This window comes from Hemitrygon akajei, chromosome 17 (assembly GCF_048418815.1).
Source record: "Hemitrygon akajei chromosome 17, sHemAka1.3, whole genome shotgun sequence".
Lineage (NCBI taxonomy): Eukaryota > Metazoa > Chordata > Chondrichthyes > Myliobatiformes > Dasyatidae > Hemitrygon > Hemitrygon akajei.
The window spans coordinates 20,143,603-20,168,297 of NC_133140.1; the positions used below are offsets into that span (position 1 = coordinate 20,143,603).

The 24,695-nt window shown below is 42.0% G+C and overlaps 1 protein-coding gene across 3 annotated transcripts in view; it reads right to left on the minus strand.

The window, feature by feature from the left end:
* Positions 1–24,695, minus strand: part of cbfb (core-binding factor subunit beta) — a 113,908-nt gene that overhangs the window by 18,379 nt on the left and 70,834 nt on the right. The window contains exons 4-5 of one of the 3 annotated variants that reach the window (XM_073069768.1): positions 24,423–24,539; positions 7,702–7,804 (exon numbers count right to left, since the gene is read on the minus strand). In XM_073069768.1, the coding sequence (XP_072925869.1) occupies positions 7,702–7,804; positions 24,423–24,539 (220 nt within the window). The remainder of the gene's footprint in view (positions 1–7,701; positions 7,805–24,422; positions 24,540–24,695) is intronic. The other 2 variants (XM_073069767.1, XM_073069769.1) reach the window with 2 other exon arrangements.

A 24,695-nucleotide genomic window follows, 5' to 3' on the forward strand; every position in this document is an offset into this window, starting at 1 on the left:
TTTACTATTGACCGTGGCTTATCTTCCCTGTCTCTAGAATGCCTCGGAACGAGTGCGCGGCGTGCTCTCTCAATGTTGAGTTCCGTTGTCAGGGGAATCTCCAGCGTGTTCCATAGTAACTTTTCTACAAACTCCATCATAGACAACCCTTCCACTCCTTTGGGAACATTATATATCCTGATATTCTTCCGTTGTGACCTTCCTTCTTACTCGACTAGTTTATTTTCTTGATTTAACACTTCTATCATCTTACTTAGCATCTGTTCCACATTTTGAACGCGATCTTCCACCTTTTCAATTCGTGTCTGCCGCTGCTAGTTTTTGATTAATGTTGGTGAGCTCTGACGATATCATTTAAGTTGATGTTTTATGTCTTTTTGGAATTCCCGTATCTCTTCCAGAATTTTTACTAAATTTGCCGCTTTGCTTGAAACAAAGCCCAGCTTCAGCCTCACTACCATGCACTCGTTTAGGAGAGCCGCTCATTGCACCCCCCTTGTCCACAGGCTCCACAGTGATGCTTTTTTAAAACATCTCCATTCCTTTTCCCCATTCTTGCGCCCCTTACAAGTTCAGATATTTAAGAGATCTTGTATTTGGCGGATTAACAGGGCAAAATAAGCGTTTTTCCAGAGGAGCTATTACTTTGGGCTGCCATTCTGGACGATGACGTCACCGAAAGCTGCTACGATACATTTTAAATAAAGTTTCATTCAGATTTTAGTTTTCTGTTATTAGTAGAGAACAAAGGGAGAAATCAATAGATTTTTGGGTTCCAAGGGAATCTAGGGATAGAGAGAAATCAAGATTGATCAACCATGACAAAGACTGACAGAACATGTTCAAAGAGCTGAATAGACTACACCACATACTACTTAGGTTAAGACACTGATTTTAGGACAATTAGAAGTTAATAGCTTTTCTAGCTGGGAGATACAAATCTTAATTTTAAAATCTCTTAATTTTAAATGACCAGCAGGTAGAGTCAAGATAAAAGAATGGAAGAATAGCTTACCCATATTCCCGCAAATCAAGGTTTCACATTCTAGGACAAAGGTAGCAGAGGCATAATTGCAACAACTTTGCCAAATTATACTTCACCCCAAATTGCACTTAAAAGAACCACAATCTAAGTTTACTCACTATCCAACAGCATTGTGCAGGACTTTAATAAATAGTACCTTCTAGGACATATCAGCTTAATAACTGTGAGCCTTTCTCATCTCATACTAAATAACATGTCCCATCGTTAACTATAGGTATGTTCTTCCTGTGACCATGCCGGTTTCCTTCCACGTTCCAAAGATGTATGGTTAGGGTTAGTGATATGTTGGCATGCTATGTTGGCACCTGAAGTGTGAGGATACTTGCAGGCTACCCAGCACAATCTTTGCTGATCTGATGCAAACAATGTATTTCACTGTATGCTTCAATATTCACGACAAATAAACTAATCTTTATATCAGTTGAAATCCATTTTCTCCTCCAGCTCCACCATGGCACTGCAGCCATACTAACTCTAACACTATTACACCATAAACAGATGAACAGGAGGTAAGATTTAGCCCAGCTCTGTTAAAGGAGCGACACTCATGACATAAAACATTTCTGAAGCATTTCATCTTCAGCCAAAACTATCTAAAATGTGATGTGCTTTTATTTTTACCATCAGTTCTCTTCACATTTCAAAATATGTACAGCATATTATTTTGATCCAAGATATACTAAAATGACCACTTTTGCTTTCAGGTCACAATCAGCAAGAAAACAAGATTACATTTGATTGAAACTTCATCCACCCAAGATATTGAGTAAAATCACTGACTTTGTGTTGTTTAAACTACCGGTAAATAAGTTTTACTCCAAGGGATAATACCGTAAAAAGCTATGTGGATATGGAAATCAAATAGCAGAAAATATTGGAAAAAGGTTAAGCAATATTTATGAAAGTCCACAAACCATGTTTGGAGGAAAGAAAAGAGTAACAATACTACAGATTGAAACATCAGAAGTTCTGTATCTCACGCATCTCTTACAGACAGAAGCACGCAATCTGTATAGTGCTGTGAAACCTGGAGCTGCAATCTCTGCTGGCTGTACAAAGACCAAAAGTTATTTACGATCGACTCAGAATGGACAGTAATCTTCTCCATTAGAATAATTTCAAGTAAGGAAATATTCAACTTTTCAGAATCAGAATTTAATCGCCAAGTACCTATGCACATACAAGGAATTTACTTCCGGCAGATGTTGTCTCTCTGCTCATAACAATAATAATGATAAATATAAATGAAAATATAGATTATACATACAGGTAGTGCAATCCAAGTAATAGTTAGCTGACAGTTAACCTGCAGTTAACTGTTCAGCAAAGCTCGACTGCTTACAAAGAATCTGACTGATCAAATACAGCCAGGTTAGTTTATAAGTTTGCTTTAATTTCTAACCATTTGAGATAAATGTTAATACAATAGATTTCAGTTAATTAGGCCATCAGTTAATTGGGACAGCCGCTATTTCAGACAACTCCAAAGGAACAAAAACTAATCAAGAAAATAGCCAGGATTCCCTTTATTTGGGACACTATGCTGCTAAGTTGGTACAGGAGACAGTTACCAAACAGTTTCTAACTAGCATCAGTCACATGTATTTGTGTTCAAAAACAGTGATTTTTGTCAACTGATAATTGGTAAGAAAGTAGTAACCAGACATTTCAGAATTCAGCTCACTACGATTTCAACTATTCAAGCTTGGAGATGCCAAAAATGGTCATGAGTGAAAAAGGAAACCATTTAAATTCTTCAGCAAGTTAGGAACTATTAAGAATCTGAAGGTATCAACAATCATCTTGAACGTTACAATGAAAAAGAAGATTTGGAGAATACAATCAAAGGCATTGTGTGAAAGCAGTCCATTATCTGCGCTAATTTTGTTCGTTTACAGTCAAAGAACATGACAGTGTACAACGGATGAATTCCTTTAAGTTAGGAACTAACATAGTTGTATAGTACTGTAGTACTATTGATAGTGTTTTAATTTGTTCGGTATTTAATTTAAATGCATAATCTGTTACTCAGTTAAACAGCAGTTTGTCTTTTCATACCTTTTAATAATTTCCATGAAATTTCAGCTAATTCAGATTAATTGGGCCAAAGTGTACTGGTCTCGATGTGTTCCAAAGAACTGGAATCCACTGTTTTAAAGTGGATCAGTTACTAAACTTACTGTTATACACTGAGTCACCAGTAACCCTACCCAGTTAAGCAGAAATGCAAAGTGCAAATGGAACACAAGTTTGAGTCTCAAGTCACATATATCAAACAAAGTTGAGGTGAGCACCATCACACTGTAATAATTGGATCCTGAATTTCCTCATTTGTACACCCCATGGATGAGAACTTAGCCCCCTGTACTACTTACTTTACACCTACGACTGTGTGGCTAAGTACAGCTCCAACAACACATACAAGTTTGCCGATGATACCACTGTTGTGGGCTCTATCAAAGGTGGTGATGAATCAACATACAGGAGGGAGACTTAAAACTTGGCTGAGTGGTGTTATAATAACAGCCTCTCACTCAATGTCAATAAGACCAAGGAACTAATTATAGACTTCAGGAGAGGAAAACCAAAGATCCATGAATCAGCAATCATTGGAGGATCAAAGGTGGAGAGGGTCAGCAACTTTAATACTGGGTGCTCAGAGGACCTATCCTATAAATATAATTGTGAAGAAAGCATGACAGCGCCTCTACTTCCTCAGGAGTCTGTAGACGTTATACACGTCAAAAATCTTGACATACATCTATAAATGTGTGGTGGAAAAAGTGCTGATTGTACATTATGGCCTGGTATGGGAACACCGATGCCTCTGAGCGGAAAATCCAACAAAAGTTAGTGGATTCGGCCCAGTATATCAAGGGTAAAACCCTTCCAACCATTGAACACATCTACATGAACTGCTGCCACAGAAAAGCAGCATCCATCAAAGATCCTTACCACCCAGGCCATGCTCTTTTCTCGCTGCTACCATCACGTTGAAGGTATAGGACTCAGGACTCAGACTCGTACCACCAGGTTCAAGAACAGTTACTACGCCTCAACCATCAGGTTCTTGAACAAAAGGGGATAGCTACACATTACAGGACACATTTATATTGTTACATTTATTTATATCTGCATTTGCACAGTTTACAGTTACTGTTCTATAGATTTGCCAAGTATGCCCGCAGAAAGAGAATCTCAGAGTTGTACGTGGTGACATGTATGCACTGATTATAAATTTTACTCTAAACTTTGAATACTGGAATCAACTAGAGAATTATTTTGCTATGCATTTCCTATGTATCATTGTTGTGAACTGAATTGCCTGCATTTCAATGACCATGCATTTAAAATATTGTTACTGCCTATATTTAATTATGATGTTTGGAAAGCAAGTTGAAAGTAAAAGAAATCAGATAAATGGATCAATCAAATCTGAATAGGACAAAGCACAGACAAATGTAATGATTTGCAAATGCAATGATTTTTAATTTAGTCCAAATTGGGTGAGAATAGTGATAATAACCACCTCACATCTATTTAAAAGGATGCTTTACATGTAGATGACATGGAATAAAGAAATACAGGGGTTAAAATCCACTTTTAGACAAAAATCTGGGAGTCCTTATCTTGAGCACAGAACTATTTAATTTTTGTTCAATAATGTGAGAGGAATAACACCTAGATAAAATAATTCCTGATAGAAAAATTGTACATTCTCTGCTAAAGACATTTTAATCAAACGAGGCTGGGCTGGCAAATAACCATATGGACATTGAACAATAGACAGTAGGTGCAGGAGTAGGCCATTCCGCCCTTCAAGCCAGCACCGCCATTCACTGTGATCATGGCTGATCATCCACATTCAGTACACCGTTCCTTCCTTCGCCCCATATCCCGTGACTTCACTATCTTTAAGAGCTCTAACTCTTTCTTGAAAGCATCCAGAGAATTGGCCTCCACTGCCTTCTGAGGCAAAGCATTCCACAACTCTCTGGGTGAAAAAGTTTTTCAACTCCGTTCTAAATGGCCTACCTTTTATTCTTAAACTGTGACCTCTAGTTCTGGACTCCCTCAACATCGGGAACATGTTTCCTGCCTCTAGCGTGTCCAATCCCTTAATAATCTTACATGTTTCAATCAGATCCCCTCTCATCCTTCTAAATTCCAGTGTATACAAACCCAGTTGCTCCAATCTTTCAACAGATTCACCAGATTGATTCCTGGGATGGCAGGACTTTCATATGAAGAAAGACTGGATTGACTGGGCTTATACTCGCTGGAATTTAGAAGATTTGAGGGGGGATCTTATTGAAACGTATAAAATTCTAAAGGGATTGGACAGGCTAGATGCAGGAAGATTGTTCCCGATGTTGGGGAAGTCCAGAACGAGGGGTCACAGTTTAAGGATAAAGGGGAAGCCTTTTAGGACAGAGATGAGGAGAAACTTCTTCACACAGAGAGTGGTAAATCTGTGGAATTCTCTGCCACAGGAAACAGTTGAGGCCAGTTCATTGGCTATATTTAAGAGGCGTTAGATATGGTCCTTGTGGCTAAAGGGATTGGGGGTATGGAGAGAAAGCAGGTACAGGGTTCTGAGTTGGATGATCAGCCATGATCATACTGAATGGTGGTGCAGGCTCGAAGGGCCGAATGGCCTACTCCTGCACCTATTTTCTATGTTTCTATATGACAGTCCTGCCATCCCGGGAATCAACCTCGTGAACCTACGCTGCACTCCCTCAATAGCAAGAATGTCCTTCCTCAAATTTGGAGACCAAAACTGCACACAATACTCCAGGTGTGGTCTCACCAGGGCCCTGTACAACTGCAGAAGGACCTCTTTGCTCCTGTACTCAACTCCTCTTGTTATGAAGGCCAACATGCCATTAGCTTTCTTCACTGCCTGCTGTACCTGCATGCTTACTTTCAGTGACTGATGAACAGGGACACCTAGATCTTGTTGTGCCGCCCTTTTTCCTAACTTGACACCATTCAGATAGTAATCTGCCTTCCTGTTCTTGCCACCAAAGTGGATAACCTCACATTTATCCACATTAAACTGCATCTGCCCACTCACTCAACCTGTCCAAGTTACCCTGCATACTCATAACATCCTCTTCACATTTCACAGTACCACCCAGCTTTGTGTCATCTGCAAATTTGCTGATGTTACTTTTAATCCCTTCATCTAAATCATTAATGTATATTGTAAATAGCTGCGGTTCCAGCACCGAGCCTTGCAGTACCCCACTAGTCACTGCCTGCCATTCTGAAAAGGACTCGTTAATCCCTACTCTTTGTTTCCTGTCTGCCAACCAATTTTCTATCCATGTCAGTACCCTACCCCCAATACCACGTGCTCTAATTTTGCCCACTAATCTCCTATATGGGACCTTATCAAAGGCTTTCTGAAAGTCCAGGTACACTACATCCACTGGCTCTCCATTGTCCATTTTCATATTTACATCCTCAAAAAAATTCCAGAAGATTAGTCAAGCATGATTTCCCCTTTGTAAATCCATGCTGACTCAGACCGATCCTGTTACTGCTATCCAAATGTGCCGCTATTTCATCTTTTATAATTGACTCCAGCATCTTCCCCACCACTGATGTCAGGATAACTGGTCTATAATTCCTTGTTTTCTCTCTCCCATTATATGAACGTTACATATTTCTATTAAACCTAGTTCTACATATAGCATGCCAGCTCCTCCCTCCCACTTCTTTATACAGGTGTCCCCCGCTTTACGAATGTTCGCTTTACGCCACTTCGCTTTTACAAAGGCCTACATTAGTAACCTGTTTTAACATTACAAAGATGATTTTCGTTTTTACAAATATTTTTCCCATATAAATTAATGGTTCTTCACTTTACGCCATTTCGGTTTAAGAAAGGTTTCATAGGAACACTCTACCTTTGTAAAAGGTGGGGGGGGGACATCTGTACTGGCTATCTCCCTCTACGTTCTGGTGATGATTCTGGTAAAACACTTTAATGCAAGACTAGTTTAGATTGCCAACTAAGTTTTGAGTCTCCATCTATGTTTTCTAGGTTTCATCTGAGTCAAAAGTTCAACTTGTAAGCCCATTTCCTACCACAGGACTGCCTTCTCATATAAGCTAAAATGAGAGTAAAATCTTTGCAGAAGATTTTCTACACAAATTTTAATATTTTCTTGCATTTCATCTGTAAAGGAAAGATCTGTGTGAATAGAAAATAATCTTCAATCAGAAGACAATCAAGCAAAAACAACTGTTCCTAATGAAGGGTCTCTGCCCAAAACGGCGACTGTTTATTCAAAGCTGAAGTCAGCACCATCACACTGTGATAATTGGATCCTGGATTTCCTCACTTGTACACCCCACGGATGCTTTTGACCTGCTGTGTTCCTCCAGCACTGTGTGTTGCGGAAAAACCACTGTAATTTTCCAAAAGCCCTGGAAACATCACAGCAACTAGATCTATGCGATGAAAGACTGATTCAGGGTCTAAATGTGAAACATAGATTATTGCACTGGCCTCTATCCTACAAGTTTGATTTTAGTTACATATTCCAGTATCTGCTCTTTCATCTTTCTAATGACCATTTTCTTACATTGACAATCCAACTTCCCCCTCCCACAATCCTTAACTCATTAAGAAATGTTCTAACCTCTCACCTCCATGTCCTCCCGATGGGACCGTTCCCTATCTTCAAAATCTCTGGCTCTTCGTCGGGCATCTTCAAACGCCTGTTGTGCTAGGGCATCTTCCTGCTATAATGAGGAAACACATAACTCATTTTATTTTAGCTTGCATTTAGTGGTTCATTAGAAATGGAAAGGAATTCAATTTTCTTGTTGAGCCCAAGATTGAAGTTCTAAATTTACTTGCACAAGTGTAACTTTTGTAACACTGTCATAATTCACTGATAAAATTTCTTTCTGGCCAAGTCATAATCAGAAAATTTACCACCCTTTCTTTCAGTGTTGCCAATTTCAATGAATTCCTTTGTCCTACAGCACTCTGCAGTGCCTTATAGTTCAGTGTGTAAGACCTACCCTGATTGATCCTACCGAAATGCAACACCTCACTCTTGTCTGGATTAAATTCCATCTGCCATTTTTCAGCCAATTTTTTCCAACTGGTCCACATCCTACAGCAAGCTCTTATCTTCCTCGTTGTCCACTACACCCCCAATTCCGGTGTCATCCACAAATCTGCTGATCCAGTTAACCACACTATCATCCAGATCATTGATATAGATGACAAACGACAATGGATCCAGCACCAATACCTGCGGCACTTCACTAGTCACAGGCCTCCTCAGAGAGATAACCATCTACTATTACTCTTTGGCTGCTCCCACAAAGCCAATGTCTAATCTATTTTACTACCTCATCTTGAATGCAGAGCGACTGAATTTTCATGACCAACCTCCCATGTGGGGCCTTGTCAAATGCCTTACTAAGTCCATATAGAAGATATCCACTGGCTTGCCTTCATCAACTTTACTGGTAACTTCCTAGGAAAAGTCCATAAAAATGGTTAGACATGACCTTTCAGGCCATGTCTATCCAAATATGTATCCAGTCCCTTAGAAAACCTTCCGATAACTTTCCAACTACTAATGTCAGGCTTACCAGCCTATAATTTCTTGGTTTATTTTCAGAGCCTTTCGCAAACAGCATAACAACGTTAGCCATCCTCCAATACCTCACCTGTTGCTAAGAATTATTGAAAGATCTCTGCTAGAGCCCCTGCAATTTCTGCACTTGCCTCCCAGTGTCCGAAGGAACACCTTGTCTGGCCCTAGTGACTTATCTACCATGATTTGCCTCAAGACAGAAAACAGGACCTCCTCTGTCATCTGTGTAAGGCCCATGACCTCTCTGCTGCTTTGCCTCACTTCTATAGACTGTGTCCATCTTCTGAGTAAATACAAATGCTAAAAATGTATTTAAGATCTCCCCATCTCTGTTGGCTCCATACACAAGTACCATTCTGATCTTCCAGAGATCTGGGAGTCCTATTAGTCCAATGCAATCCTTTTGCTCTTAACACATTTGTAGAATCGCTTAGGATTCTCTTTCACATTGTCTGCTAGGGCAATCTCATGCCTTCTTTCAGCCCTTCTAATTTTTCTTAAGTGTTCTTCTGTTTTCTTATAGCCCTTAAGTATCTCATTTGTTCCTATCTACCTACACCTGCTTTGCATCTCTTTTTTTTCTTAACCAGGGCCTCAATATCTCTTGAAAACTAAGGCTCCCTAAACCTGTTATCTTTACCTTTTATTCTGACAGGCACATGCAAGCCTTGTACTGTAATCTGAAATTTTCACATTTGAAGGCCCCACACTTATCATGTACTCTTTTGCCAGAAAGCAGCCTGCGCCATTCCACACTTGCCAGATCCTTTCTGATATCAAAATTGGCCTTTCTCCAATTTAGAATCTCAACCCACAGACCAGACCCATCTTATTCCGTGTTTAATTTGAAACTAATGGCATTATGATCACTACATTCAATATGTTCCCCTACATAAACTTCTGTCACCTGTCCTGTCTCATTCCCTAACAGGTCAAGTATGACACCCTCTCAATGGGACTTCTATGTGCTGATTAAGGAAACTTCCTTGAACACATCTGACTAACTATTCCATTTTATAGTCCTTTTACTGTATGGGAGTCACAGTCAATATGTGGAAAGTTAAAACCACCTACTCTATCAACCTTGTGTTTCTTGCAAATCTGCGATCTCAACAAATTTGTTCCTGTAAATCCTGCAGACTGTTGTGTGGTCTATAATATAGCTCCATTAACATGGTCATAACTTCCTTATTCTTCAGTTCCACCCATAAAGCCTCACTGGATGAGTTCTCCAATCTGTCCTAACTGAATATTGCCATGATATTTTCTAGTGACACCACCCCTCACCCTTTAATTCACGTCTAAAACATCAAAACCCCAGAATATTGAGCTGCTAGTCCTGCCACTCCTGCAACCAAGTCTCACTAATGGTTATGATATTCCATGCGTGGATCCATGCCCTGAGCTCATCCGCCTTTCCTATGATACTTCTCCCATTGAAATATATGCAGCTCAGGACACTGGTCGCACCATGCTCAAGCTTTTGATTCCTGACTTTGCTTGAGGTCTTAACATGTCTCCACAACCTTTCCACTTTCTGTTCTGGCACTGGTTCCCATCCCCCTGCAACTTTAGTTTAAACCCCATCATGCAGCAGTAGAAAAACCTTCCTGCTAGGATACTGGTCCCCCTCCAATACAGGTGCAAACCATCTCTTCTGTACAGGTCCCACCTTCTCTGTTAGAGAGCTTAATGATTCAAAAATCTGACACCCTCCATCTTACATAGAACATAGAATAGTACAGCACATTACAGGCCCTACAGCCCACAACTGTGCTGACCCTCAAACCCTGCCTCCCATATAACCCCCCACCTTAACTTCCTCCATATACCTGTCGAGTATAGGGAAGCTTCTCCCTATAGATGCTGCCTAGCCTGCTGTGTTCTACCAGCATTTGGTGTGTTGTTGTTTGTATTTCCAGCATCTGCAGATTTCCTCGTGTTTGCTCTCTCATAACACTTTGGCAACTGTTGATACCCTCCGATTCTTTGTGGGGAAGGCTTGAACATGTAGTGAGTGTTCAGTAATAACCAAGACGTTTGCAGCATTGCTGGAATCAGGCTCTATGGATAAGAAATTCACACACACTACATCAAGTAGCTCCTCACACCGTAAATGGAGACAAAGGTTTAAAGTTATGGCTCCATGGATGATTATTTACTTTTAAGTGGGTTTAAGTGGTGTTTGTTATCAGGACCAGAGCAAAGGGTTGAGACCCATTCACACCCATGGAGCAACTCTCGTAGGCAGCTTCTTTCCTGAATACATCAGATGCACAACTTACCTCAGGCTTCATTCAGGGGCTAATAAAACCAATCTCAGACCAATCCACAGGTCTTATTCAAATCCCAAATGACCTGCCTGAAATGACTAACATATTCCTCCAATTCTTCTCAGGAAAAACCACAGGGCTGTCTGGAGGTCACACGACCCTCATTTCTCAACTCCAGTTTGTCCGATTTCCTCATCAGTAGGGGTATGGTAGGTTGCTTCATTTTTTCAACTTGGCCATATCCCTCTTGACAACACATGACTAAATGGCATCCATAAAAAGATAGTCTTGCTGGGCTGCCGCCAATTCTGCAGAACTTAAGGCAGGCAACCGCTTCGTATCCAGAGTGATCAAGTTGCAATATGCTTATGAAACAGCACAACCAGAAACTCCCAAATGATCCACAACAATCATGCCATAGCCTTGACTCTAATTTCCCCACTGTGGAAAACTGTCACATTGCTTTAACACCACAGGCAGGAATGCCCTCCCACTCTCCATCCATTTCCAGCACCTCGTGAATGTCAGGACAATGCATCCTCAATGTTCCAGCTCCCCGCTGATATTTCAGGCTGAAATCATAAGCAGACAACGCCATCAACCAGTGATGACTTGTGGCATCCAACTTCGCCGAGGTCCATGGATTATTGTCAGTCCTTATCTTGAACTTGGCACCATATAGATAATCACTTAACTTATCCACCACAGCCCATTTCAATGCCAGAAACTCTAATTTGAGCATAGGGTAGTTTCATTCGGAGGGTGGCAGACTCTAGCTGATGAAAGCAATGGGTCTCAACCCTTTGCTCTGGTCCTGATAACAAACACCACTTAAACCCACTTAAAAGTAAATAATCATCCATGGAGCCATAACTTTAAACCTTTGTCTCTCTCTCTCTCTCTCTCACATTTGCACTGGGTGCCTCCCCCCTCTTCTTCTCTCTCCCTCGTTAGCAGCATAGTTCACGGGGGGGGGGGGGGTCAATTCTGGACCCCATCTCAGCCTGGTTTGCTCATCACACATCACACCCCCACCCTTAAAAGAATTTTTACGGGGGGGGGGGGGGGGGGTGGAATTCAATAGTAAGGCACGTTACAGAGTCTAATATAATACATAAGTGGTCATTAACCAACAGAGTAACAGATATAATTTCAAATCTAACACCTAGATAAACAATCAGCAATTACATTATCAGTCCCCTTTACATGTTGTATCTTTATATCAAATTCTTGTAACATCAGACTCCAACTTAGCAGTCGCCTATTCTTATCCCTCATGTTAGTCAAAAATACCAATGGATTGTGATCAGTATAAACTATCAATGGCTTCTGTGCCAAACAAATGTAAACCTCAAAATGCTGTAACGCCAGAATAAGAGACAGTAATTCTTTTTCTACAGTGGAATAGTTTTTAACGTAGGTGTATATTACAGAGGTTGAACTAATACATGTGTGATTATCATGTAGTACATTACAGAAGCGTATACAAATACTAATCTCTATTTCACTTTTAAACTTAACATTCAGTCAATCTACCATTATGTTGTCTTTATCTTTCACAAGCTTTGTCACAAAAAAAAAATCAAATTTCTGCAGAGCCAGATCCTATTATTCAAAGTGGCGTTTGGTCAACCATTGCCCCCTTTCCACTTCTACACAGAACATTTAACCATCACGTGATCAGCTTGCATACCAGCTTGGATAAGGCCTTCACAGACCCCCTGCACAGGTGCTAGCTTATCACCAATGTTTTCCAGACTAAGCCCGTTTGCTGAACTTCCCAACAACTCATTAATTTTAAGCAAGCCATTAATTTTATCTTCAGGATCTTTAAGTCTATTAGTTTCCAGTATAACACCTGCAGGTGATCCCTCTTGGTCAAAACAACACTTCAAGTTTTGCCTCTCCAAATCACATACTTGAACAACATCACCAAGTTGTTTATCTTTAAATTCCAAAACAAACTATAACAGACTAGCAAGCACCTTGTTACCTAACCACTGTCCCTTCATCATGGTCAATGCTTCAAAAACCAATCCAGACTTTAAATTTACCTTATTCAAAAGTCCAGCAACACTTTTCTCAATATCTTCAATAATATTCACCTCACCAGCTTTCATCTCATCACTAACTTTTAGAACACCTTCTAACACAAGTGACTGAGAATCCTCACTTTCCACTGGTACCAGGGTTAACCCCTTACTCACTGAACCAAGTCCATCTGACCCAAGGACTACACTCCTTTTTAACCAAATCAGACATCTCAGACCTTTCCTGAGTTTTAACACAAAGTTCAGTACCCTGTGAATCCACAGGTACTTCAACAACCTGAACACAGGCAAACACGACATCTGCCTCTTCTAGGCTTTCAATACCAGTCCCAGTTTCAAATTCCAAGTTCCCCTGATCCCCCCAGCTACACTCCGGGAAACTCCCATCTGGAGTAAACTCAACCTTGCGGGTTAAAACAACCTCGTCTGCTAACCCAGCAGATACGCTCAAGGTAGTGGCATCCTTTTCATCTCGGAATGCCCTTACATCATCGGGAACACACTCCTTAAATTCTTCTACTGCAAACAGCTCTTCCAAGCTACATAAATCATCAGTGTCCAACACTGGACCTTCCAGTTGCCACATCTGTTTCTCATCTTTGCTCTGTTCCTCCACAAAGTCTTTCCTTGCCAACGAAAAATCTGCCTCGACGCCCTTACTCTCCTTAACTTCACTGTCCCCTAACCCCTTCCGATACAGGGTCGGTAAAAACGTCTTAGCTAAATCAACGTCTGCCTCATCTACATCAGGGTTTTTCTCAACAGCCCTTTTCGCCATGCTTTGGGTGACTGCGCAAGCAGGATAAACTTCAGAATCTGTGGGCGGGTCCTCCACACTTACAGGCTTACTCGTGAGCTAAACTGTTGGGAACACATCCCACCCTGCCAGGTCATTCCCGAGTAAGACATCCACATCACGTATCGGGAGTGCAGACCACACCCCGATCGTGACTGGTCTGGATACCAACTCACACTTCAAAACTATTTTATGCAACGGTACTGCCTCGGTCCCTTTTCCAACCCCTTCTATCACCACGTCACCGGTCTCAGTCTCAGCACTAAAGTCCAACACACTGCTTAGGATCAGGGACTGAAAAGCCCTAGTGTCTCTCCAGATTCTCACTGGCACTAGGATTGACCCCTCCTTCACAGATACCAACCCAGTCAAAAGAAATTTCTCCCATCCCTCCTGGACTTTGCTTGGCTCCTCCTCCTCCTTCTTTAGCGACATTTCAGCCGGCTTAATGCAGGCAGTTGGGGTTGGCGCCTTTCCCTTTCCTGTCTCTTTCCTTGGAGCCAGACACTTACATGCTACGTGACCAGCTTTCCCAGAATTAAAACACGTAAAGCTAAGAAACTTCCTTCCAGTCTGCTTTTCCTCCTCCTTACCCTTTCCACTAGTCCTCAGCTTACTCTCTGACTTAGCTGGTGGGCTTTCTCTACCATCCCTACTACCCCTCTGGTAGCTCTTACTTGGAGGAAATTTTACCTTGTGGGTTAAGGCATACTCGTCTGCTAACTTGGCAGTCGCAGACACAGTTTCTGCCTCCTTCTCGTCCAAGTACGTCCTCATACCCTCAGGGATGCAACTTTTAAACTGCTCAATCAGCATCAATTGTTCTAATTCGTCCAGATCCTCACTAGCCCCTTTTGAGGCACACCAACACTCAAAGTACATGTGCATTTCACGGGCAAACTCTAAATACGTGCAGCCCTACGGCTTTCTCAAATTCCGGAACCTTTGCCGGTATGCCTCTGGAAACAACTCGTAAATCCTCAGTATAGCCCCTTTTACTTCATCATAATCTTTTGCCTCATCTACGGACAACGCCGAATAGGCTTGCTGAGCCTTCCCCTTAAGTACACTCTGTAACAGAGCAGCCCACTTCTCCTTCAGCCAGTCCTGATTCATAGCAACTTTCTCAAAATGGAGGAAGTACCTATTGACATCCATCTCCTCGAATGGGGGTACCAACTTAACCTCCTCACTAACCTTGAACCCTCTGGCTGGGTCCAGCACTCGTCCCCCATCCTACATTGCCTTTAACTTTTCCAGCTCAAACTGCCTCTCTTTCTCCCTTTCATCTCTCTGCCTTTTGGCTTCTTCTCTTTCCTTCTCTGCCTCCAGCTTCCTTATCTGGAACTCATGTTCATACTTTATTTTCTCTGCCTGAAGCTGACCCTCAGCCTCAGTAAGTGCTTTAACCTCAACAAACATCTTCGAATTTCCCCTTGGCTACGTAATGATGTGCTATTAATAGCTGTCCTGAGCTTTCTTCATGCCAGTGGTCACCTTAATTTTTAACTTCTGAGCAATTCCCACCAGTACCTCCCTCTTAGCCTCGTCCAGCCCCTCAGGGGTTGGATCCGCCACAAACTTATTAACCTCAGACTCCATTTCTGCTGTGTTCCTTCTTGGTTTTCCACACAACCAAATTAGATAAGGGAATTTACCCCAATCAATTCAACAGCCCCCCAATGTGACATTCAAATCCTGGACGAGGCCCAAATTTGTCACGTACCCTATGACTGGGTTATCAAACCAGCAGAAATGGAATAAACGTTGGAGTCTGGTATTACAGTAACTGAAAGTGTTTATTAGTAAACTAAGTAATATAGTACTATAAAATGCAAATATACATATAAAACAGGTTAGCAATGATACATACAGAAGTGTGGAAATAGGAATCAAAACCAAGCTCTATCGAAGTCTAGGGGTAAATGAATAGTCTTAATATGGTGCAGAGTTCAGCTCAGTTCAGTTTAGTTTAAGTCGAGGTAGTTGCTGTTGTACCATTGGGGGGGGGGGGGAGGGGGAGAGAGAGAGAGAGAGAGAGAGAGAGAAGAGGGGGAGGGGAGGGAGAGAGTCAGGACCCTTCGAAGGGTCTTGGCCTGAAACGTCGACAGCGCTTCTCCCTATAGATGCTGCCTAGCCTGCTGTGTTCCACCAGCATTTTGTGTGTGTTGGTGTTTGAATTTCCAGCATCTGCAGATTTCCTCATGTTTGCTCATTGAGTATAGGAGTTGGGATGTAATGTTAAAATTGTACAAGGCATTGGTGAGGCCATATTTGGAATATTGTGTGCAGTTCTGGTCACCGAATTATAGGAAAGATGTCAACAAAATAGAGAAAGTACAGAGAAGATTTACTAGAATGTTACCTGGGTTTCAGCACCTAAGTTACAGAGAAAGGTTGAACAATTTAGGTCTTTATTCTTTGGAGCATTGAAAAGGTTGAGGGGGGATAGAGGTATTTAAAATTATGAGGGGGATAGATAAGAGTTGACGTGGATAGGCTTTTTCCATTGAGAGTAGGGGAGATTCAAACAAGAGGACATGAGTTGAGAGTTAGGGGGCAAAAGTTTAGGGGTAACACGAGAGGGAACTACTTTACTCAGAGTGGTAGTTGTGTGGAACGAGCTTCTAGTAGAAGTGGTAGAGGCAGGTTCAATATTGTCATTTAAAGTAAAATTGGACAAGTATATGGACAGGAAAGGAATGGAGGGTTATGGGCTGAGTGCAGGTCGGTGGGACTAGGTGAGGGTAAGCGTTCGGCACGGACTGGAAGGGCCAAGATGGCCTGTTTTTGTGCTGTAATTGTTATATGATTATAGATGGTCTAGCCTTTTCTGTAGCCCTCGTCTCAGTGTAGACACGAACACTACGAGATCATCCAAGTACACCAGCAAGTTGATGTCCTCAACAGTCTTCTCCATGACATGTTGGAAAGTAACTGGTGCTCCTGATATGCCCTGGGCATTCTCTCAAACTGGAAAACTCCAAACGGACACATAAATGCTATCTTCTCTTTATCAGTTTAATTCATGGGTATCTGATAATACTAACCCTTTGGGTCCAACACACTGAACCATGTTGCTCCACTCAGGCAGGCCAGAGCATCCTCGATCTGTGGAACAGTATACTGGTTGGGGACTATATGTCAGTTCAGTGTCCGATAGTCAATACACATTTGTACCTTCCCATTCTTCTTCTTCTCCACCACTATGGGTGGCCCACAGGGACTGACTTAGTGATAATTCCAGCTTATTTCAGTTTCAGTAGATGCTGCCATCTCCACTGATGCTAACCGTCCGAGACCTTTCTCTGAAAGGGGTGTCACTCGGAGAGTGGGATAAGTACTCTTGGACCAACCCACATCAAGCTCGTCAATAGAAGAACTTCAACATCTCCTTTTGTCTCCTCTTCCACCCCCTCGGGTACCAAAGCTGAATGACTTTGCTGCTAAACTTTCCCAGGAGACTGCCTCTCTCCCAGTTTTCTCACTGGAAAACTGGACATTACAGTCACCAGGTTATCCTACTTGTATTTGATCCTTTATTTGACACACTTACCCTTGACTAGAAATTTGGAGCTTTAGTTCTGATAATCAGTCCCATGTCTGAGGGTGACTCTCTCCGAGGTGTTTCTGACAATCACTGTCATCCTGTTTACGTGTTCAGCCAAAGGTTTCTGCAGTTCAGGTCTCATCAACACCCCAGTTAGTCAATGTGACTCTTCATGATCCTCCGGAGCAACCACTAGGAGGGCTTCAGCATCAGGCATTCCAGGGAATATTGGGTTTCCCGTCACTTTAGCTACTTCCCCAGGACTCGACATAATGGGTTTGGGCTGGGTGTACTACACAGTTCCTCATTTACGCTTATCATCCAAAAGCAGCTTTGAACACTGGGTGAATGGATAAGGTTTTCAAAAGATTCCCTCCATCTCTCCTTGCATGCTCCCACGAGCCTTCTCACAATGGGAGTATTTGTTCATACAATAATGGAAGCTTCACTTTTTTCAACCAGATCCAGATAGACCAACACTAATGTATCAAGGGCCTCAGCTACTCCAGCATCTGCTTCTGAAAACTTTTCTGATTATCAGAACTAAAGCTCCAAATTTCTAGTCAAAGGTAAATGTGTCAAATAAAGGATCAAATACAAGTAGGGTAACCTGAGAACCTGCATCAAGTATGGCTCTAGCAAAAATTACCCTCAGTCCTTATCGATACACCCAAACTTGGTCCCACTAAGCCTTCAGGAATAGGGTTTTACACTACAGTGTTTTCCTTTATACATTGATTGGAACATGTTCTCTGCAAGATACCTGGCCATTCCCTTGCTGGGTCTCTCCCCTGAGTTTCCCAACTTTTTTTCTGTTTAAACAGCTGTTGGGTTATTTTCCAAAGGTTTTCTTGTCCTTCACACTACTGCTTGAAATGTCCATCCACACCACAGTTGTAATAGAAAATACCTGTTGCTTCCCTCATCAAAAGACCCTTGTTAACAGCATCCCTCTGCTTAGTACAGCCTACATGTGGATCTGGTTTCCTATCACATTTGTCACACTTGGTGGCTGCACTAGGCAATGTCAACCGAGATACCTCGGTTTGAACTACCGTAGATGTCGGATTATAAGCCGCTACTTTTTTCCCACATTTTGAACAGCTTTGAACTCTGCGGCCTTTAATACGGTGTGGCTAATACATGATTTTTTTCATGCCGCCAAAAACATTTTGCCTCGTAACAGTAGACCAATAAAATTGATGAGTAGTTCACAGAGGTCCAATGAAATTGTACGATAAATCAAGCGCACTTTCACAATTAAATTATTGTAAATCAGTCATTTGTACTCACCCTCATCAACATGGAAAACACTCGAAGAAAAGCATTGTGCTGCCTTTATGGCAGTTATTTAGTTTATAATATTTTCGCTTAGTAATTCATTTTCTAGTTAAAGTTAGAAGTGTTTTAACTATATTTGTTTTCTGTACTACATCGCGGGATGCTATGACGTCACACCCGGTTTCGCCGCGTCTTGTGGGATACCGGTTTGCGATAAACGGGAAGGCGGGGGCGAGCGGCATTACGCGAGCGGCATTGGATCTGAGCGAACGCTGCTTTTAAGTTAAAGGCGATCAATAACTTTTCCTGGTAGGCTGCAGTATATATATTTTTTACCAGTCGTTAGGAGATATTGGAATGTTGTTCAGTAAAAAAGTATACGCAACGTATATTTAAAAGTAGCCGCGTTACAGGCACGGTTCGAAAAAAAGCATTTGCAATATGTATTTGTTTATGTTACCATATGGATTTAATTAAAAGTTAAAAAATCCTCACGTGTAATATCTTTCTGTGTAAATATCTCATATTACAACGTGGGACACCTGCGGCCGAAAATCCGGTGTGGCCTGTACAAGTAAAAAATTGATTTTCTTTCTAAAATTAGAGCCAGCGGCTTTTAATCAGGTGCGCTCTGTAGTCCGGAATCTACAGTACATTGTGCAAACCCTCACTTGTATGGCATCAGGGATTGTTTCAGCAGAGGCTACGACTGAGGACTGCTGATGGAGGCCTCCCATTTCTCCATCGTATTTTCTTCCTCTCTTATTTCTCTGATCAGCTCAACAAATGAGGGAAGGGGATGAGTCTTAGGAGATATTCTGATTAATTAACCTTGATTGAGTGAATGATGTGTGAATGTTACCCATACACAATTATCGGTCAGCAAGGAATATTGTTGTTGAGTGCCGTTGAGTTGTCATAACGGTCATCGTTACTCTATCAGATCATACACCACGTAAAATTACAAGTATATTTATAAATTTCAGTTTTAACAAACAGTTACTAAGAAAAAAAAGGGCTAATTACAGTTAAAGCAGTCCACATGTGCACATGGCCATCGGAGCTCGTATCTTCCAGAAGTTGGGTGTAACCATTACGCACGGCACTGAATTCTGATAAATCACTGTTAGAGGCTCCCATCTTGGACTCTGTTTTGCGAAGGATTCCTTGCAATTGCAACTTCCCTTCAGATTGAGTCCTACGGCCATCTCTCCTGATCTTCTCTTCTTCGCATCTCCCGCCAAAACACTACGAACCTCACCAGTGTTAGTCACAAATCTCTCTCTGTCCAGCTCTCTAGAACCTTCTCCTAATTGCATCATCCTGATTGGTTGTTAACATTCCTAATGCCCCTTATCTTTAACTGAAATCGAAACACTCTACCAGCAGGATACACTGCTTTTACAGAAAGCTTCTAGATGAAATACCCCACAGCATTAGCAGTAGACATCTTAACCCAGGGCAATACACCTAGTTAGAGCGGACGTAGAGATATTGTTTCCCATAGTGGGAGAGCCTAGGCACAGCCTCCGAATACAAAGAAGTCTCTTTAGAACAGAGACAAAGAGGAATTTCTTTAGCTGGAGGTAAGAATCTTTGGATTTCATCACCACAGACAGCTGTGGAGGCGTTACTGGGTATATGTAAAGCAGAGGTTGATAAGTTCTTGATTAGTAACAGCATCAATGATTATGGGAAGGAGGCAGGAAAATGGGCTTGAGGGGGATAATAACCACCATGATTGAAGAGCAGATGAGTTTCGATGGGCTGAATGGCCTAATTTGCTTCTATGTCTTATGGTCTTTCTATCACTATCTAAAAACTAATTATTATTAATTAGTTAATTATGGTCAATAAAACCAAAGAACTCCCTGACCGCCACTTCAGTTACTTACACTGCCTAGTAAGGCCCTCTATATATTTACTCTGGAAGTTTCCTGGATATATTTCACAGATTCCCCCTCACCCATCCCCCTAATACTTTGGGTGATCCAAACAATACTGGGGAAACTAAATTTGCAGGGGGCGGGGATCCAGAATGTGAGAGAGGATAGCGAGAGGAAGAATAAAGGACAGATGGGGACTACACGGTTCTGGAATATTAAGTGTGTAGTAGAGGAAGGTGGGGCGGAACAAGTGATAAGGAGGACTCATGTACAGAGGGACGGTCTGATGGAACATGGAGTTAAATGTGTTGAAAGAATAAGTAAATTTAGGAAGGACAACAAAATTCTAGGGGCGTATAGCCCGATGGGAGTTCGGGGAGCTGGGTTAAGCACAATAGGCAGCGATTCAAACAGAGAGAGGAGAAATGGGTTAAAAATTCTATATCTGAATGCACGGTGTCAGAAATAAGGCGGATGAGCTTGAAGCCCAGGTGCGAATGGGTAACTATGATGTTGTTGGGATAACAGAGACATGGCTGCAGGGAGATTAGACCTGGGAAATGAATGTACAAGGGTATACGTGCTATCGTAGGGACAGAAATGTGGGCAGAGGGGGTGGGGTGGCCCTGTTGGTGAGGAATGAGATTCAGTCCTTTGCAAGGGGGGACATAGGGTCAGGAGAAGTAGAGTCTGTGTGGATAGAACTAAGGAACAGTAAGGGCAAAAGGACCCAAATGGGTGTTGTCTACAGGCCACCAAACAGTAGCATGGATATTGGGTGCAAGTTGAATAGGGAGTTAACATTGGCATGTGGCGAAGGTAATGTTGCAGTAGTTATGGGGGATTTCAACATGCAGGTGAACTGGGAGAATCAGGTTGGTGCTGGACCACAGGATAGGGAGTTTGTAGAGTGCCTACGGGATGCATTCTTGGAACAGCTTGTACGAGAGCCGACCAGGGACAAGACTATTCTGGATTTAGTGTTATGTAATGAACAGGATTTGATAAGTGATCTCGCAGTAAAGGAACCATTAGGAGGTAGTGATCACAATATGATAAGCTTTTATCTGCAATTTGAGAAGGATAAGGGCAGCTCGGAGGTGTCAGTGTTGCAGATGAACAGGGGAAACTATGGAGCCATGAGGGAGGAGCTGGCCAAAGTTGACTGGACGGATAGCCTAGCAGAAAAGACAGTGGAACAGCAATGGCAGGTATTCTTGGGAATAATGCACAAGGTGCAAAATCAGTTCATCCCCCAGAGAAGGAAGGATTCAAAGGGGGGAAAGGGGCCACAGTGGTTGACAAAGGAAGTCAGAGGTTGCATAGCATTAAAAAAAAAAGGAAATATGACAGAGCTAAGGTGAGTTGGAGGACAGATGATTGGAAAGTTTTTAAGGAACAACAGAACTTAACTAAAAAGACAATATGGGGAGAAAAAATGAGGTACGAACGCAAGCTAGCCAGGAATATAAAGAAAGATAGCAAAAGCTTTTTTAGGTATGTGAAGAGAAAGAAGATAGTTAAGAACAATGTTGGGCCCTTGAAGAATGAATTGGGTGAAATTGTTATGGGAAACAGAGAAATGGCAGAAGAATTTAATGAGTACTTTAGATCTGTTTTCACTAAGGAAGACACAAGCAATCTCCCAGATGTATGGATGGGCCAAGGACATAGGGTAACAGAGGAAATGAAACAGATTGACATTTGGAAGGAAACGGTGATGAGAAGACTGATGGGACTGAAGGCTGACAAATCCCCAGGTCCAGATGGTCTGCACCCTAGGGTACTAAAGGAGGTGGCCCTGGAAATTGCGGATGCATTGGTAATCATTTTCCAATGTTCCTTAGATTCAGAATCAGTTCCTGAGGATTGGAGAATGGCTAATGTTATCCCACTTTTTAAGAAAGGAGGGAGGGAGAAAACAGAGAACTATCGACCTGTCAGCCTGACATCGGTGGTGGGAAAGATGCTAGAGTCCATTATTAAGGATGAAATAGTGGCATATCTAGATAGCAGTGATAGGATTGGGCCGAGCCAGCATGGATTTACCAAGGGTAAATCATGCTTGACTAATCTGTTGGGAGTTTTTCGAGGATGTAACCAGGAAGTTAGACGGGGGAGATCCAGTGGATGTAGTGTACCTCGATTTTAAGAAGGCATTTGACAAGGTCCCACATTGAAGATTGGTGGGTAAAATCAAAGCTCAGGGTATTGGGAGGAAGGCATTGACATGGATAGAAAACTTGTTGGCAGATAGAAAGCAAAGGGTAGCGGTGAATGGGTGTTTCTCGGAATGGCAGGTGGTGACTAGTGAGGTGCCACAGGGCTCGGTATTGGGACCACAGCTGTTTACAATTTACGTTAACGATTTGGATGAAGGCATAGAAAATAACATCAGCAAATTTGCTGATGATACTAAGCTGGGTGGCAGTGTGACATGTGATGAGGATGTTAGGAGAATTCAGGGTGACTTGGATAGGCTGGGTGACTGGGCAAATACTTGGCAGATGACGTTTAATGTGAATAACTGTGAGGTTATCCACTTTGGGATTAAGAACAGGAAGGCAGATTATTATCTGAACGGTGTAGAGTTAGGTAAGGGAGAAATACAAAGTGATCTAGGAGTCCTTGTTCATCAGTCACTGAAGGTGAATGAGCAAGTGCAGCAGGCAGTAAAGAAGGCTAATGGAATGGTGGCCTTTATTACAAAGGGAATTGAGTACAAGAGCAAGGAAATGCTCTTGCATTTGTACAGAGCCCTGGTGAGACCACACCTGGGGTATTGTGTACAGTTTTGGTCTCCAGGGTTAAGGAAGGACATCCTGGCTATAGAGGAAGTGCAGCGTAGATTCACGAGGTTAATTCCTGGGATGTCTGGACTGTCTTACGCAGAGAGGTTAGAGAGACTGGGCTTGTACACGCTGGAATTAAGGAGATTGAGAGGGGATCTGATTGAAACATATAAGATTATTAAGGGATTGGACAAGATAGAGGCAGGAAATATGTTCCAGATGCTGGGAGAGTCCAGTACCAGAGGGCATGGTTTGAGAATAAGGGGTAGGTCATTTAGGACAGAGTTAAAGAAAAACTTCTTCTCCCAGAGAGTTGTGGGGGTCTGGAGTGCACTGCCTCGGAAGGTAGTAGAGGCCAATTCTCTGGATGCTTTCAAGAAGTAGCTAGATAGGTATCTTATGGATAGGGGAATCAAGGGATATGGGGACAAGGCAGGAACCGGGTATTGATAGTAGATGATCAGCCATGATCTCAGAATGGCGGTGCAGGCTCGAAGGGCCGAATGGTCTACTTCGGCACCTATTGTCTATTGAAATTAAAATTGCCCCCTAATACAACCCTACTATTCTTACAGTTATGATAAATTTCTCTACACACCTGTACAAGTTCCTGCTGACTAAGGGGGTGGGGGGATGGGGTAGTAGTGTGGTCTGTTCTACTTGCTTTGTTTTCATTTAATGAGATGCCAACTAGACCAAAATGCCAGTCATGGTACTAGGGTGGCATCCCCTTTAATGATGTCCTTGAAAATTTAAATATTTGACCAGTAGCAGACAAATTTTCTTTAGGCCTCAAGATCATTTAGCCCTCTCCACAAAACTTCATTTGACCAGGCCGCGAGATAACCCTTTTCAAAGCACTTTCCATTAAATCCAAATTTTATTTTAATCACTACATTTAGAATTTGATATGTAAATTTCCCAATTTTGAAGAACATGTGTGTTGTCATACTCGTGAATTGGCAAGAATTGACAGTCAAATAGTCAAGTAGTTTTCAAATAGAGGGGCGTCAAAAAATGCAAATATATTTATAAAATAATTCCTCCACACCAAATGAATATTTGGCCTACAAGTTTATTTTTGAAAAAGCAGATTTTAGAAATTACCTATGCTTACCTGTGCACGATCTTCATCAAATTCCAGGCAGCCCATTCCATCAAGGCGCTGGAGATCAATCCAGCCCTTCCAGATCACACAGACACCATTAAGTATCATGGGAGCCTTCAGGAATACCTTTACAAAGAATAAGAATGAATTAGAAAAATACAGTTTAACGTTAAACAGAGAACCTACAAGAGTACAGCACAGGAACAGGCCCACAATGTTGTACCGTACCACCTAAAGAGCAAATCAAAAACACCCAAACACTAATCTTTCCTACCTACACCA